Source organism: Chanos chanos, chromosome 1 (genome assembly GCF_902362185.1).
Source record: "Chanos chanos chromosome 1, fChaCha1.1, whole genome shotgun sequence".
In the NCBI taxonomy this organism is placed as follows: Eukaryota; Metazoa; Chordata; class Actinopteri; order Gonorynchiformes; family Chanidae; genus Chanos; species Chanos chanos.
This window is the reverse complement of record NC_044495.1, coordinates 5,111,349-5,129,114: the sequence shown is the minus strand read 5'-3', so window position 1 is coordinate 5,129,114 and position 17,766 is coordinate 5,111,349. Positions and strand designations below refer to the sequence as shown.

The window sequence follows — 17,766 nt, the reverse complement described above, 5'->3', positions numbered from 1 at the left end:
CAAATATGACATTACACACATAAACACACACACACACACACACACACACACGCACACACACACACACACACACAGGAATACAGGCCCACTCGTAATTAAATGGTTGAATCAAACCAATTTTAGTAAAGCAGTTTGGGAAAGAATGGGGGAACTAATCTGGCGACAAAACATAATCAACACAATGAGGTCATAAATTTTGATTAATTTCTGCTTCGTACCAATGCTTGTATGCTTATATGAGCACATGGCTAAATAATGTTATTATGGATATTTTTTTCTCTAATGATGCAAAGCTGTTAAGTACAAATAATTGGAATGGGATGGTGGTTGCTTAGCGGTTTTGGTGCCCTCTGCTCATAATGACTGATTAGCACAAACATTGCAGAAAATACTCAGGTCATTTCCCAGCCTGGACAGGAACACAAAATGGTATCAGCAGAGATGTGTTTTGTCCCAAATGTCCATTTTTTCAAATCTGTGGAGGATGTTGTGGTACACGCCGGTCCTAGCGGTCCACTTATCTCTCCAAAGCCTCTCAACATGCGGTTGAAACCATAACGCACTTACTTGTCCCAGAATTTCCATAAACATTCCCAAGGAATGTTCAACTGAATTCATTCCTAAGCATTTTTTTTTTGTCGGACTGTCAGAGGGCATATATTATTTGAATTTCTCTCCCGGGGTGGCGTTTTTTGTTCTTGATGAATAAAACACACTCTCGTGCTCTTGTAACCTTTATTTGACAGGTTGCTACTGCGGCTGCTTTTGTTATTAACAACTTTGCGATAAATCTCTCACATCTGAGTAAAGAACCTGAGACCTGTAAGGGCTAGAGAACACTAAATAATACAACATTTTGTGTACGACTGGTTCGGAGATTGATTAAACAAAAAAAAATCACAGTGGGAATGTTATCCAGCTTCTGTAAGAAAGACAGCCATCTTCTCACATCATAGGCAAGACATTCTACAGAGAGTTGCCCACGAAATAATACACTTTGACTCACCATTGGTCATGAAAGTTCCTCCCAGCTGTACGCCACGCTTACATTCTGAAACACTCACCAGTTATACAGGTTTTACATTTGTATTGATCAGGATCTGGCAACTGAAGACTGATCTGTCGCCAGAAAAATTCCATTCCAGAGCTTGAACCAATAATATCTGATCCAATAATATTCTACCTGAGTGGGAGGTCGAATCACTCCACTGATTCTTGGAAAAAGGCCTAGGCATTCTACGCCGCACTGAGATGCTTTATCTATATATCACACATGGAGATGTCCTCAAACAACAGTCATACTGAGGAAGAACTAATTAACAAATCCACACATTTCAAAATTTAACACGGACTTCTAAGAGATTCTTTCGGCATCTCCAAACAGGATAATGTATTTCTGAGGTAAATGATTAAAAAAGAAATAAAGGAAAACCCTGTATAACATGCATAAAGACAGGGCACACGTCTGTATATTTCTGATTCTGGTTGAGCTTACATAACTCTACCTTCATTGGAGATTTCTAGTGTTGCCAGTGGCAACTGAGATTCTGTAATAATTCAGGTATTGTACATGTATAAATGAGGTACAAATAGGACCTCTATGATCAAACTGAATTGCACCTATGTTATGGTTGCGATAGACTTCAATAAAGGACCTCATGCACAAAGATGCATGTTTGTGTATAATTTTGTTAACTTACAGCTCCCAGTCCACTAAGCTGTTGTTTAAGCAAGTTCTGCTTGGGGCTTTAAGCAAGGGGAACTGGATGGTATGGCATGTAAGTCCAGATTAACTAATGTTTTGTGTTAGGGTGTATCACTGATTGTGGGGCTAGGAATAACACAAGGTCCTCAAATGACATAACCTAACTGGGTTACCTGGGACTCTTGGAGTGTCTTGTATTCAGTTGTACTGATTTCTATGTCATTAAACCTGCAAGGTTTCCTTTCCTTGGCGATACTCTGTATGTGACAGTCTTGTCAACTACAACCGCACAATTGTCCAGATCCCCATCTGACATAGGGATGTACAATATTCTGATTGTCAAGTTAGCCACGGTCATGCACTTATGTGCTAAGCATGCAGAAATCCCTGAAAAGAAATTAATTTATGCGAAGTCAAGCTGACCACAGAAGTATTCTCTCCTTGGTCCTCTGATTCTCCTCTCCTCTGACTTTCATAAGCACTCTGTGACTCCTAGCTCTCCTTTTGCAAACTATTATTCTCATACTGGTCACACAGACTTATAATACATATTCTAAGATCAGAATATGACTGATTAACATTACTTTCTGTCCATAGGTAAACTCCATGTGGTATCCATCTACAGGCATTTAAACAAGAATGTTGGAGATTGGACCCCTGAACCTGGTTGGTTGGATAATTGACCACTACAAGGCTCCGGTCAGAGAGCACAGAGTCATCAGTTTCATTTAAGCCCTTTCTGAGCAAAGTAACGGGAGCACAAGTTGTATTAAAAGTGGTGCATATTGTTACAGTTTATTGTCAGTGACTTATACACCAGTTGCAATGACAGAAACATTACAAAGAGTGACCAGAATTAGGAGGACGCGACAAAAAAAATGCTATTTCAAAATAAAAGTCCCAAGATCTCTGAACGTGAAGAATTCACAACAAAGAACGTGCTCAAAACAAGAGCAAAGTGTTTCCAGAACACAATTCAGTAGTACGTGTGGAAAGGTAGAACATAACATTGACAGAGTGGGGGAAAAATCATTTCATCATTGTCCCCGACATCTGTGGCCCAAGCATAAGCGTTATATAACGCATGATCTTTCATGTTTTTAGCCCTTTGTAAATGATACTGAATGGTAGTACTTTAAAACAGAGGGCTCCACATTAAGATCATTGATAAAAGGATAGAATGGATAAAAACAACGCAAAGGCTAGCTGAGATGACTGATCCCTGAAGTTTGCTGCTGTCTGAGTGGAGCCAGTTAGTTAGCCTAGCTGCATTAGCTAAATAAGTAGTATCGCCATGCTAACTGACAAGCCCAAAGTAGTACAAATGACTACCTTGAGTACCAGTTGACTCATATGAAAAATGTGCTCGCTCAATGGGCCTTTCCAAAGTGCATTAGAAATGAGCAGGCGGCCAGATAAAGACTTACGTCTGGATAAAGGTAGGCACACATCCCAGCTATCTTTGTGCTGAGGTTTGATACCATGGTGCAAACCTCTCCAAAATCATCAAAAGACATCAAAGCTCTTGCAGAAGAGTTTTGCCTCTAAAAATGCATCTGAACTTGATGTAGCTCTGTTCAGTGCTAAACTGTCTTGTAAGCCCAATTTATACCTCTGCGTCGAATCTACGCCATAGGTACGGCGTATGCTCTGCGTAGCCGCGTGCCCTACACCGTAGCCTGATGCGCACCTCCCTGGAAATGTAACTATGCATCGCTGCGACGCGTGTCGAAGCAGACCACAACTTTGATTGGTCTGCTTAGTAGCATCACCCTCCTGCTGCTCAATCGGTTCAATGGTCGTACAAACACCACCCCCTCTCGTAGGCCATTCCTGCGTAGAGCCCATGCAGAAGTATAAATCAGCCTTAACTGTTTCTCTTGAAGAATTTTTTTTTCTCCAGCTTATTTATGCCTCAGAGGTTGCAAATCTGTGGAGCTGACTTAGACATAAATGGGAAACTTTAAGCTGCTTCTCTTAAAAAAAAAATCAAATTTCGCTTTAGTGTTTGCTAATTGAGCCTATAGTACTCTAGGTAGGTTCCCTTAGCCAAATATCACTGCCACTATGGCACAGTGTGATCATATCATACTTGGAAGTAAGGGTTTAATTGTATTTTCATGGAAAAAAGTGTCAACATATGACTAAATATAAATGGCAACATATAATATAAATATAAATACAAACTCATAGGGTGAGGAGCTCGGACACCCGGGAGGAGCTTGGAGTAGAGCCGCTGCTCCTCCGCATTGAAAGGAGTCAGTTGAGGTGGTTCGGGCATCTCGTCAGGATGCCTCCTGGGCGCCTCTCTATGGAGGTGTTCCGGGCGCGACCAACTGGGAGGAGACCCCGGGGAAGACCCAGGACACGTTGGGAGAAATCTATATCTCGACTGGCCTGGGAACGCCTTGGGATCCCCCAGGAGGAGCTGGTGGATGTAGCCGGGGAAAGGGATGTCTGGGCGACCCTCCTCAGCCTGCTGCCACCGCAACCCGGTCCCGGATAAGCGGGAGAAAATGGATGGATGGATGGATAAATACAAACTCAAGGTTATTTAGACTTGCACCCAGTTGGTTGAGTGAATGAACACTGGTGCAATTATGTTAATGTAAAAGTTTCACATACCAATTTGCTCGGGAACTGAAACACTCCAAAAAAAACCCCAAAACAAAACAACAATTTGTAAGAGCACACATTCTGACAAGAGGCAAAATGATTGGATTCATAATATGGATTCTATGCTTTGCCTATTTCAATAGCGTTGCAACTCATGGCAGGCAACCGCATATTACAGACCACTAGTGCCCTCTGTGGAGTGAGACATTGTTTATTTTAATTAGCAAAAGAAAAAAAAATCGTCAAAACACAAACAAAACTACAACCCAAAACACAGCGCAAGAACCACCCATGATGTCATCATCCGTGATCTTTCTGCTGGAACCCTAAGTTTCGCAGTGACGAACCGCGGTCTTCGGCAATCACTCCTGTCCCCGTTCTGGTAAATATAGACATTTTCTCTGTCAGTCTGATCGGTGATGAGGAGCTAATGTGGGCTGAGTTAATTGCTGAGTGAGAGCTGCGGAGCTAACACAGCCACGGCTATGAACGGGCGCGAACGGCGCTTAACTGAAAAACTGGCATTTCTGACAAGCCATAATCATTTCTCCCCGTTACCAAAACTCTCTCCTACTTATTACATAAATTGCAATTAGGAGTCATCATGACACGCAACAGGAGGGCTTGACCTGCCATAGCTCATATACAGAGAGGCCTTATTACGCGACAAGGGTTGCTTTGACAAATGCCAGTGATTGACTTGCATTTCATTTCTGTGTGACATGCGCGGATAATCTTTTGACTTCAGTCTTTGGCAATTTGGACTGATTTAAAAAAGGTTATTTTACGGACTTATGAGTGGAATAATTTTAGCTCCTTTTGTCGGGAGAGAAATTGCCTGTCATTATGCATACTTTATGGAGTCAAACATGAAATGACGAGGACTCGTTTTCCAAAGGTTAGCTCCCTGAAATGGAAACTGTGATGTTTGTTGTTTGTGATGTCACAGCTAAATGCTGTATCACTCCTGTTTGCGATATTTCTCAAACAAAAGAGAAGCCAAAAGGTACAAGAACTGTCTGGAAAGTAAGAGAAGTTAGAAAACAAGGTGTGAAAAGCAGACACAGATTCATCACACTAAACAAAAAAGAAAAATCCTCAGAGTTTTGTAGTTGGTGGTGATCACTGCAAGTGTCTGGTCAGAGACAGAGTTGACATAAATCTTCAGTGCATGAACTTACTGACACACGTGCACACACACACACACACTCACCCACAACCAGGGCTCCAAGTTATTGTTGGTGCCCACCGTTGAGTTCATCTGACCAGCGGTAGTTGGTGAAGCAGGCCAGTGATGCTGTTATGCACTTCAGAAAAGCCCCTTTCAACATTATACAACTAAGGAAAACACAATGACTGGAAAAAGACAAATATGCTAATTTATTTCATTGTTTGTGCAAATTTGATGCCGTTCAACATTTCAGCAAATGTATGAGTATGGCTTGGAGGAAAAATACTGCACACCGGAATAACATTGCTCCAATTACGTCTCTGTTTTGTTAACAGAATTTTAAGGTAGAATTTGAATCCACTCACATTGTGTCGATGCTGTTACACATGCCAGTTCATACGATCAGAGGATGCGCTATGTTAGTAATATGAAACACAATACAAAGCCACAGTGATGGCGTACTGAACTTTCATATGTAATTACTGCATCAAGGCTCATCTATTCACCATTTAACATAGACTTGATGCTACATTATTCATTTTCAATTCAGTTTTATTTTTTATAGCCCTGTTCACAATGGACATTGTCAGAAGGCAGCTTTATGGGATGCTAGACCTGATACTAACAATGAGCAAACCCAGGGGGACAGTGGTGGGGAAAAACTCCCTTAGACTGAGATAGGGGAGAAACCAAGACTCAACAGGGGGAACCCATCCTCATCTTGCTGGCCTGGCATGGTTAGATTAATTAAGAGAATCACCAAAAAGTAACGTAAAGTCAAAAGCCTTGGTCTAGAATCAGGCTCATGACCGAAGGGTTGCCGGTTCGATTCCCAGGACCAACATCCACGGCGGTGTACCCTTGGGCAAGGCACTTAACCCTAATGCCCCCCAGGCACAAGGAATGCTGCTCCTGCGTCTGGTGTGTGTGTTCACGACTAGTGTGTTGGATGGGCTAAATGCAGAGAACAAATTCACAGCTCACTGTGTGTGTGCAATCACAGAGGTTTACGTTAAATAAGATCTATGAAAGTAAGTGTCATATTCTAGAAATGTAAGAAAGTTTTTAATAATCTCTTGAGAGATCTAGATCAGCTGACAAATTATAGCATAAGCATCACCAGAAAACAAAAAGATCTTTTGAAGTGTGAGTCCTTGAAATAATAATAATAATAAAAAATGTTAATAAGAAAGAGTCACGGATGGCAGACAGAAATGGAGACAGAGCTGGCATGCTTGTTATGATGGCTGGCAGAATGTCATGGTTGTCCTGAGTTAAGCCAGTAGAGTGAGATGGACTGGATGATCATGGCTGGCTGAGGTCACAGTTCTGTTCAGCGGTACATGAGCACTAATACTCAGCAGATGAGCTGTATCAGATGGGCCAGGTCTCGGGCCCGTCAGGTGGAAGGGGAAGACAGAAAAGAGAGAGAGAGAGGAAAAGAGAGTGTTAGTTATTTTGCGAGGAATGGGGTGTCTGAGTTACACGCGTAACTGAACACAATACACGGGCCTTCGGCAGGCCTCGTGAGGACAGCGTGACTAAAGGGGTGGGAGTGAGGGGCGGGGCAGAAGGACGGCACAGGGACCAGGGCTCCCTAAGACTCCAGCATCCCACCAACCCACAGGAAACAGGAAAGGAAAGGTGGCATGTGATGGAAGGGTGACAGCACTGACAGTCTAGTTCACTGAAAAACTCTGTGTCACTGGCCCTCCTCCATCTCTGTTTCTCAACTATGCGGATGACTGATGAGGAATACTTCACTGAAGAACATTTAGCTAGAGGCTAGACCAAATTGGATTTGGATTTAAAAACGCAGAGCATGTCTGAGCACCAAACATTAGTTGAGAGGCTGTTCCACGGCTGCAGAGCTCTGAGGCCGAATGCGGTGCCATCTGCTGTAACTTTTGACATTCTAAGAACTACCGTACAGCCGGCTTTATGAGTGGAGAAGATGAGGGAGATTATGAGGGAGACAGCAGACTCCACAGGCACTGGGGAACAAAGACCATTTAGTGCTTTATACAGGAGCATCAGTAACTGATACTCAGTATGATGTTTAACAGGGAGGAAATGTAGAGAGTTCACAGTATACGGCTAATGTGCTCAAATTTTCTACCGCAGGTGAGAACAGAGCATCACCAAAAGTATATTCATACGTATTTGATACTGACAGTGTACAACTTTTTATGCTGACACTGAAACACAATTAGCCAACATATGCGTTCATGTAGTGGAAATACATGATACCCAGTATTAATTAGGGGTCTCTTGGAGTGACGCTCTGTGCACAGAAAAGCGGCAAAGTATTACTTTTAGAAGGGACGGATGGACTGTAGCCTAGTTATTTATCTTCTGACTGATAAACAGGGGGTTTTAGGGGTCTAAGTGAAAGAATGTATGTGTTTATACATTCTTGGCTAACTGAGAACTTTAGGTGGTATATCAGTTAGGCCTCTGCTGTAGACGTGTACTATCTCTGAAGACGTGACGGAAAGTATGAAATGGTGATTCTGGAATGTCCTAGAAAGTTCTGTAAACATCACACGGGGTATAAAAGATATGTTGATTTGTCAGTTTCTTTGTGTGAGTTACGTAGAGAAGTGACACAATCTTTTGCCTACGGAGGCTGACCTTTAATATGTATTAAAGTGTATTTAGTTGAGTCCGTGGTCTGATTGGTTCCTTTTCTGCTCGGCACCCAGTCAGTTAATTCCTGAGATATGCATCATTGCTATAAATTGCTCTGCTATCACATGCTTCTCCTCTGAACTGCAGTGAGGTGTCCTCTTTTCCTCTTTATGTTTGTTCCTATGAATCTGTCTTTGAACATTAGTCAACAAGATTCCTGGACAGTCAGAGTAACTCCTGGCGATTATCAATTTAACTTTAAACAACAACAGTAATTGTTATCAGTGATCACAGCATCATTTTATTTTGTCTGTTTTGTGTATGTCTGTATTGTCTGAAGCACTGAGTGTTTCTCGTCATAGCACATAATATACCCTCTCTCTCTCTCTCTCTCTCTCTCACTCTCTCTCTCTCTCACACTTGCTCTCTCCCTCTCCCTCTCTCCATAATTCAGTGAAGTCCTACAAAAATGGGAGTGATTATCTACTAGTCTTATGGTTCTCTCTAGGTTTGTGCAGTTCTCTCTCAGTAAACTGGGTGACCACAGCGACAGCCAGAGAGAGAGATGAGAAGTCTACTCACCTGTTAGTCCAGATAAACTAATATCCGATAATGGATGCTTTCAAAAATGGCCATTTTCTACACCTGCACACATACGATACATGCATGCAGTACACGTAAGAGTGATTCATAAACTCTGCATGTTTTTTGTGAACATGATCTCATATTTAGATTCATCAACAGATTATCTGAATACACACTTATCTTCAAATCGACTCATATTTGAGGCATTTTAAAAAAACAATTCATGGCTGGAATATTATGGTCAACAATGAAGACAGAGTGTTACATTGTGACAAGCAAAACACCCCCTGAATGCAACGTTGAAGGAAAAGATCCCCTTAGCCAAAACCACTATTTGTCTACCAAACATAAAACTAATTTACCTCCATTTATGTACAGACAAACAGTGAAAGCAGATGATGTTGAAATAATCACTGGACGTAACCAGCTAAAACAAATGGACTCACTGAGACACACAGAGTGAGTGATATTAGTGAAATGTATTAGGGCTAGAGCGGCTATGAGAACAAGGTTGGTGCGTAGGAGGAGAGGCTTCAGCTGTCCTCTCTCCTAGCAACCAGAAGTCTCTCCAATTCTCCTGTTTACGAAATGCCAGCACACATGCTGCTAGAACACAGTTGTACGACAAAAAAAAAAAAAAAAAAAAGGCCCGAGCTTAAGAAGTTATTTTACATGCCATCACTAAGAACGTTATGGTGAAAAATACTTCACATTCAACTCACACTTTGGAAAACTGCTAAAACTATAGGCTACTGGAATTGCAGGTCACCACAGGGTTATTCATAATGATGTAAACGTTAAGACACAGCTAACCGTTTCAACATTTTTTTTTTGTTATTCACTGACGTTAAGTGATCCACTTATGGACAGACTGTTGGAGCTCGTGCGCGTGCATCTGAGAGCTCACTCGTTCCAGCATTTAATGGGCAATGTTAGCCGACCAGTGCAACTGCCCAAAGATATTAATCAAAATTACCTTAAACAGTGGAAGACGTCCAGCAAATAAAATACTCATCAAATAAAAACACATAAGTGAAACCGATAAAACATACAAACAAATCGTGAAAGAAGAATGCTTTGTGATCTGTCAACAAACCACTTGATATTACATGTTTTTAGATTTAGTTTACAGTTATCCTTTTGGTAATGTGTAGAATTTAATTCTATCATAGTGTCGCCTATACCGCTATAACTGACAAACGTCGCTCACTCAACACAGTTAAAACTTCGAAGATGAGAATGGGTTCGCGCTGCCTCATTCGCCATCGCAGCGACTGTCGCACATCATCCGCGTTTCACTAATGAGAACTAACAGTCAGGAGGCGGGCTTTGATCACATCCCAGCATTTAACATATCTGACGTCTATGGCTCCATCATTGCCTTTCAATGACCAAATAACTCTTTTCAGCTTTTCAGTTCCTCTAAATGCAATCCTGTTCTCGCGGTCCGCCTCTATCTTTATTGCACCTTTGGGGATTTGAAATTTTATACCATTGCTTACAAAACTGCTCCGCGTTTGAGAAACGCTGACCGTATAATCGCTGTCCAGTCCTGACTGTGCTGACACCAGGAGATTTCATGAGTGTGCCTCCAGTGATTCGTCCGCCTAGTCCCCTGCCGGGGTCGCAAGGCATCTCCTTCCAAATCCAGATCGGGCTGAGCCGTGAATCAGTTCTGCTGGACTCCGCTGACTTCACCCTCGCGCACGTCCGAGAAATGGCATGCTCCATCGTTGATCAGAAGGTAACTTTTGACGCGTCTCGTTCTTTCACTGCTTCCACTTCACTGAGTGATTTGGCTTTCAAAATTAAAACTAGTATATAGCCTACACGAAAACTTTTAGCTGAAAACTTTGACATCTTTGGGTACAGCTGATAATACATCACGTCCTTTGCGCGAGCTTTGCGGCGTGTTGGACATTTGAAAACGACTTCTTTTTTCAACTGTGAACTATTCTTGTGGGGTGGGGGTGGGCTTGCATAAACGTTTGCTACTATGACTACCAAATTGTACCGTCGTAATAAGTTTCACGTGTCTAATGAGCCGCTTTAATATTATTTTACAGGCAGTACGGGTGTAGGACAGGGAATTAAATGTTAACTCCCCCCTACAAGTAGCATATTAAACTTGTAAAATCATCTCAGATGGCTTTCAGAAATGTCATGAAAGCTTCTCTGGTTTAAATATTTTTTACTGTCGTGAAATTTACTACAATTCTTTCAGGTATGCTGTAGCTCACAAGAGAGCAAAGACTTCTTGGAAACTTAAGAAGCTGGAACATGCTGCAGACATGTTATTACAGTGTTCTGTGCTCACGACCTGTAATGACGCTACAGAACGAGGTTCTGTGATTGGTTAGTGAGTTATATGCCTAGCGATAAGCTGCCCACTCCATCTTTCCTGGAAATATAGCATTTCTTTGCTGCTTTTGTACATTGTGTTTGACTATAAGCAAATCGTATGATTGACAAAGTTTGCTAGAGCTTATCCAGTGTTATGTTTATAGGGTGACAGGGTTGTTGTTGTTGTTGTTGTTTAACAAAATAATCCTCACAGACTTTACATTAGGACTGTAAACTCTTTGTTGTGATTAGTACATATGCTAAATCATGCAAACAACTTGAGAGCTGAGTCAATGCCAAACGTCAACTCTGAGAGTATAAAATTGATTGCCTTATATAGGACCAATACGCCACACCAGGGGGTAGACATAATCGCTTTTCAGGAAACACATCACATGACGCTTCATCATCAGACACAGAGAAACCAAGACCACCGCCACCACACTGGATAACACCGGGGTTGCATTCCAGTAATAAAAGATACATGATCGCATCTCTATTGTATATCACAGCCTTGCTTCATGAGCAAACTATTACAAGAATTTAAGGATATACTGGAAGAGAAGTTCACTAAAAATAGGAAAGCCTTATTCTGTTTAGAGTTCTGGTGCTGCACACTATGTTTCGCCAGTACTTCACTGGAATGCTTGTCATCGTCCCTTTCCTAAACCATAAAGGGCGAATGACGTCGAGGGTAAGAAAGGGAAGTTGTGGCTGGGTGCGGTTTCTCAATGGTTTCTGGAAAACATTCAAGCTGCAATTCACTTCTCTAAAGTTTTAGACGGAGACTTGCCTCATAAGGTACTCAAGAGTTCGCACTGCATGAGTGGTGGATATATCAAAATATAGGCTATCCACAAAGAGAAGACACAGTTCTGCAGCTGTGACCTAAGCTTTACTCTTCACCTGAAGATTTGGAATGGCCTTCAGGTGTAGCAATTATTTATCAGTTTGTGTGTAAAAGAACAGGAACCAATGATCCTTTTATTTGAACAGAGCATTTGGGGAGATATTTACAAATATCTGTTTCGTGAAAACCTATTATTGTCATGTCATATTTATAATAACTAACTTATTATTACTTCATTATTTGTCCTATTCTGTTCCATTTCTTCCTGTCTCGGTATAGATACTGGAATAAGCTGCAACTCTTGCAACACATGTTGACAACACTTTTGTACATCCTCCTGTACACTTCTTTTCTTGCATCTTAAAATCTTTTCTTTTCTTTCTCAACACTATCTGAGAACAAGTTTATTCCTCATTATGGTGGGTAGACCCCCCCCCCCCCCCCCCATGTGTTTCACCAGCACAGGTGTTAAAACAAGACTGAGTAAGAAGCTTCAGGCACCGTCAGAATAATTAGTTTATTTACAAAAAAAAAAAAAAAAAAAAAGAATTAAATTTATTTAAAGAAAGAGAAGAAAGGAACTTAAGAATCTATGTGCCCCTAACTCCTTCAACACCTTGTACACACTCTCAGAGACAGAGGTGGTTCTCTGGAGTTTTACTGCTCTGAATACTTATCACCTCAAATAACACGATGTGAGATGCTGAATATGTGTATGTCGTTCAGACATTGTCAAAGAGCTGTGCCTTGTTACACTGTCTGTGTGTGTGAGTGTGTGTGTGTGAGAGAGAGAGAGAGAAGGAGGGAGAGAGAGACAGTAATACCATTAATATCATTTGTCCATTCTGTTTGGATGCACTTGCTCTGTTTTACTAGATTCAACATGAGGACATGTTGAAAAACCAACCAACCAACCAACCCAGTGCCTGTGGAATACACTCTCCGCTTTGTTGATTGAGTGTAAGTATTTGGTGGTGTTTGTTGCCAGCAGGTTTCCCCTGTCTGATCTGATTGGTGAAGCCGCTAACACTGCCCCCTGTGTTGACACCCTGGTTAGTAGCTTTCATCAGTTTTCCCTCAGCTGCGTCTCTGTAGCTCTCAGCGCTAAATCCACTGGGTGAGGACGAGTGTGTGAAAACAAGAGACAGATACCACACTCAATCTGTCTCAGTTTAACTCACATATCAGAATCTCTCACTGATTACTTTGACAAGGCCTAATGCCTTTCACCCGTTATTTAAAACAACATCACCAGCTTTCTCGTCGGTTACTTAAGATGTTGAGGCAAAGATACAAAGCGGTGTCTGTTTGGTTCCTCACCCACCTTATATGGGTATACAGACATACATTTAGCATGAAAAGGGGTTTATGAATGTAATGATCAAGACCTTCTGAAGATGCAAAGAGGGAAGATGCAAACGCTAACCTGTTTGCATTTGAACTCGACCATGAAGGAAACTGTGTCACCGAAAAGCTGTAGGAGGAGACCGCCTGGATCTGCCCTTGGTTCAGCTGTTGGACGATGTTTAAACGACTGGGATTTGTCCAAGGATGAGAACTCTCTCTGATGCTTTGAATGAACCGTTAACCACCCAGCTAAAAAAGAAATGTCTTCAAGTGACAGCGTGGGTGCTCACAAAGTTAGTGTGAAGCGTTTTGTCAGGAAATGTTCAAAGTATGTTTTGAGGCTGTTGCTCTGAAACAATAAAAGGCATTACTGTGCATTTGAACATCCTTAGAATATCTTGCGGTGATCGGGAAATCTCAGTAAAATAGATCATTCCCAGAGTCGTATCTGTACATTTCTGAGAAGTGTTTTCCAGAACTTACATTTTTTGAGTTGTGAACATTTAACAGTGCAGCTAATGTAACGCTGGTGTGTACTCTTTTGAGAGAGGAACTTCTAGAAGGTCATTACCATTTGAGAAATTTTGGGGTTTCCCAGTCGAGTTTGGTTGGTGTCACAACATGATGTTGATTTAGTGGAAGAGGCTTTGGAGACAGTGCTGCATATATTCACCTCCAATATTAAGGAAGGTTCCGGCTGATTCAGAAAGTGACCGTTTGATTGACCAGGTATGGGATTTAAAGAGCACTACCAAAGCCATGAAAACAAAGACGGTACAGCAAGTTTTGAGGAGGAGTTTTTGTGATTAATTTACGAATCATGTTTCCATGCTAAATATCCTTGAACCGCAGCTAGAAACAAAGAGATTCAAGTTCTCTAGTTAGTCATTTCCATAGGCTAGAGGACATATAGAAGACATATAGACCATATCTAGAGAACATTATGGATTGTTTGACTCTTGTATGCATCTAATCCAGGAGTCTTTTTCAGAGCAGAACATGAATATGAATAAAGTCTTCCCAGGCTAGCTTGACCAATTGTCAACAGTCTTTGTTCACTCCATGCTGGCTATGCACTTCTGTGGTTGGACTGTTTTGCTTCCAGATGATCAGAGCCCAAAATCACTGTCTTTAAGTTGCATAGTTGTTAAACTACAGGTGATAAGACAACCTATAGAAATGCCTCAGTAAGATTTGATGGAAGTGAACTTTATATTAAAATCCAAAATGAGCCCATTCTGAAATTGGTTGCTCTGTGAAATGATTTCATAAAGGTAGCATAGCTTGGTTTGATGTGAAAAGTATGGTTTGAGGAACATGAAATGTTTGTCAGTTATGAGAGAGAAAATGCAGGACTGTTGAAATCAGTAAGGAACGCTATTGTTTTTTTTGTTTGTTTGTTTGTTTTATGAAGACATTTTGTAGGAAAATATATTTACACAAACCAAATCACTTGTCATATTTTCAGATTGTTACCGTCAAGAACTTACAACAATGGAAGGACTGACGAGGTGCAACTGGGCATAACTGAAGCTGTCAGAGAAGATCAAGTCGAGTTTTTCATAAATTGCGTTTTCAGTCGTACTCTGGGAGTCCAACGGTTGCAATATCACAAATTAGACTGAGGAGATTTTTTAGTGACAGTAAGTGCTTTAACAAAATTCTCACGAAAATTTTACCTTGGGATCTCGGTGTCTCTCGAGTGTGCTTGAAACAGCGTGTTCCAGTCCTAAGCTCATTCTTCCTTTCTCTGTTTATGTGACTGATTCGGTTTTACATGGCTTGGATCCTTTGGTTTCTCAATTCACTACTTTGCTATTGTTATCGAGGGGTTGACCCTTTTTGAAGAATAAATAGTGTATCTCACCCGTTGTGTCCCAACCTTGATAAGATTTATATGGTATTGCTTAGGCCTGTCAGTTAAAGGCTAACTCTAATTTGACGTGATTGTTGTACAGAAATAAAACAAAAAGAGCTTTCTCAATCACCTTTCCTTTCTTCATTGCATTGACAAAAGACCATAGAGCTATCAAAGGCCTTGCTAATAGACCGCGAACAGACCGGCCCATCAGAATCCATTAGTGCTTAGGATTATCAGGTTAATTAAAGCGATGGTGCCTTTGTTTGAAGTTTGCACCTTTTTGCAGTACGACTCCTCCAAGTGTTCTTATTAATCAGACAGCGAAGAGACGCTCCGCGTGCTAAACGCTAAACGCTAACTCCCCTTGCTCAGTCCGAGGGCAGAGATGAAATGTGAACAGATGTTTTCTGAACCGAACTGTGCCTCATCAGATTTTTTTTTTTTTTTTTTTTACCAGATCCTTTTGTGTGATCCTTAATGTAGCTGACCTCATTTTAATTCATATCAAAAATTACCTTTTTTTTTTTTTCTTTTTTTTTTTTTTATCAGGCACAGCCATTCAACGATGCTGGTTTGCGCAGGGTTGTAATGGAGTTTCTTTGTACCTTGACACAAAAGATAGCTGTATGCAGTAGCGTTTTGCCATTAAATATTGTTAAAATTAACTTCATTACTACAAAAACACATCCTTCTTTTTTTTTTTTAATTTAAATGCTGCAGGTATTAATGCAATTATTGATTCATATATCTGCCGACGCACTAGATTCAAATTAGTTATATTAACTTATATGGTCATCTCTCCATCATTGGTCCTCTGCACAAGTTAGAGAGCGATCCCTCCGGTTGCTTGGCAACTGATTATGATTGCCTGTGAAGTACCCATTTGAGTGCCATTATTGTGAAGAGAGCCATGTGTGACGAGGTCATGCAGTAGCAGGAAAGCACACACACGTACACGCACACACACATGTACACACACTTACGCACACGTACACACACACACACACACACACCCACACAGAGAGACACTTAGAACTTGGGCAGGAGAGCAGGCTAGTGCAGCTGTCATTGTGGAGAGCAGCTGTTTTGGAAAGCTTTCAAAGCTCCGTGCTGCTTTCATTACCATAGATAAGATGATGGCTCAACCCTCATCCTTCTTTGAGCATCGGGGACTCTCTTCTGCTCAGCCTCCTTAAAAACCAGAGCTGCTGCTCATTTCCTCAGCACTGAACAAGGCCCTCGTGCTCTCCAACAGCCAATTGCCTTGCGAGCACTTGTTACCATGTATGATGTTGTTCAAGGTGCTGAAACGTATTCGAAATAATGTTATTTAGTCAAAACCCGCAGCTATATCGAGTCGTGATAGCGCATGAGTTAGCTAGGATGCTAATTTTTCATCTATTGTCCCTCGGTTCTGAAAGTCTTGATTGATTAGGAGGAGACTGCTCCTCTATTTGGGTGTACTTTGAAATGGACTGACCCTCTTGACATGGAGGTGAGGAAGTAGAGTTAACAATGGAATCGGCGTTCGCCGTTAATTACTTTCAGCAGTGAGATAAACATTGTGTGTTTCGGTAATTGACGTGGCTAAAAATAAGCACAGTTTTCTCGCGGTGTTAATGCAGTTTGCTGAAAGGTGACTTCGGCACTGACAGCTGTGGATGCACAGCCCGAAAGCACAATTATCTCTGGAGAAGAAATGTGTGGAAGCTTGTGCAGGCCCAGACATGGCACTGCAATGATTTTGTCTTTTTTTTTTTCTTTTTTTTTTTTCCGTTTTCTGTGTCTGTGCTAGTTGAAGTCCCAAAAAGACATTCTCACATACGTTGGAGTAAATAGACTGTCGAAACGTGTAAACAAACAGAAATGTAGCAAATGCTGGGGGGGGGGGGGGGGGGGGGGGGAGCAAAACAAAACAAAACAAAAAACAAAAAAGAACGGATGAGAAAGAGAACTTCTTTTTTTCCTCTCTGTCTCTCTGCTGTATTGACAATACCAGTTTTGAATGAAGAGTATGAGGGTCTTTGACATTTAAAAAATCATTCTAATTTAACCAGTTAGTTAACGTTTGGTGGAACTTTTCAGTCTAAGTGAGGCATGACTGACAAACTAAACTATGACAGATTTCTTCACTTCTCCCCTAACAGACTGTCAAAGGTCTGCGCCTTTTTTGATGCGTCTTAAAGGACTCTGAAGCTTACGAGAGGGACCGAAAAAAAAAAAACCCTTATCACAGATAGACCTGAGACTTCGAAGTCAATTTGTAAATGTACCACCCGCTAATGTCGTCATGTTATTTTAATGATCTGCTATGGCACCTGAAAGCCCAGCAGAAGGTTTTCTGACTCTGACAGCGAGTGCGGTGCCAGTAGTGGGCCAGTGAGCCTGCTGGCTCCTGAGCAAAGAGCTGTAAAATGCTCCCTAATAAAGTGCGAACATACAGCTATTAAGGTGACAATGAGAATCTTAGCAGTCCTAAAAGAGGGCTTTAATTAGATACACTGTGCAAAAAGTCGTCCTATATGAGAAAAAGAAGAGAGAGGGAGAGAGAGAGAGGGGGAAAGAGCTACAATCATCCAGGTTATCCCTCTCGTCATTAAGTAGATGTAAATATATGCTGGTGAGAATTCTCTCACAGAGCTCAATGGGGGAGCCTA

General features: G+C 41.4%; 1 protein-coding gene across 2 annotated transcripts in view; it reads left to right on the top strand.

Annotated features, from left to right (window-relative positions):
- The first annotated feature begins 10,287 nt into the window (after positions 1-10,287).
- Positions 10,288-17,766, top strand: part of prkd1 (protein kinase D1) — a 37,250-nt gene continuing 29,771 nt past the window's right edge. Inside the window, exon 1 of one of the 2 annotated variants that reach the window (XM_030769393.1) lies at positions 10,288-10,452. In XM_030769393.1, coding sequence (XP_030625253.1) covers positions 10,288-10,452 — 165 coding nt within the window. The remainder of the gene's footprint in view (positions 10,453-17,766) is intronic. The other variant, XM_030769401.1, reaches the window with a different exon arrangement.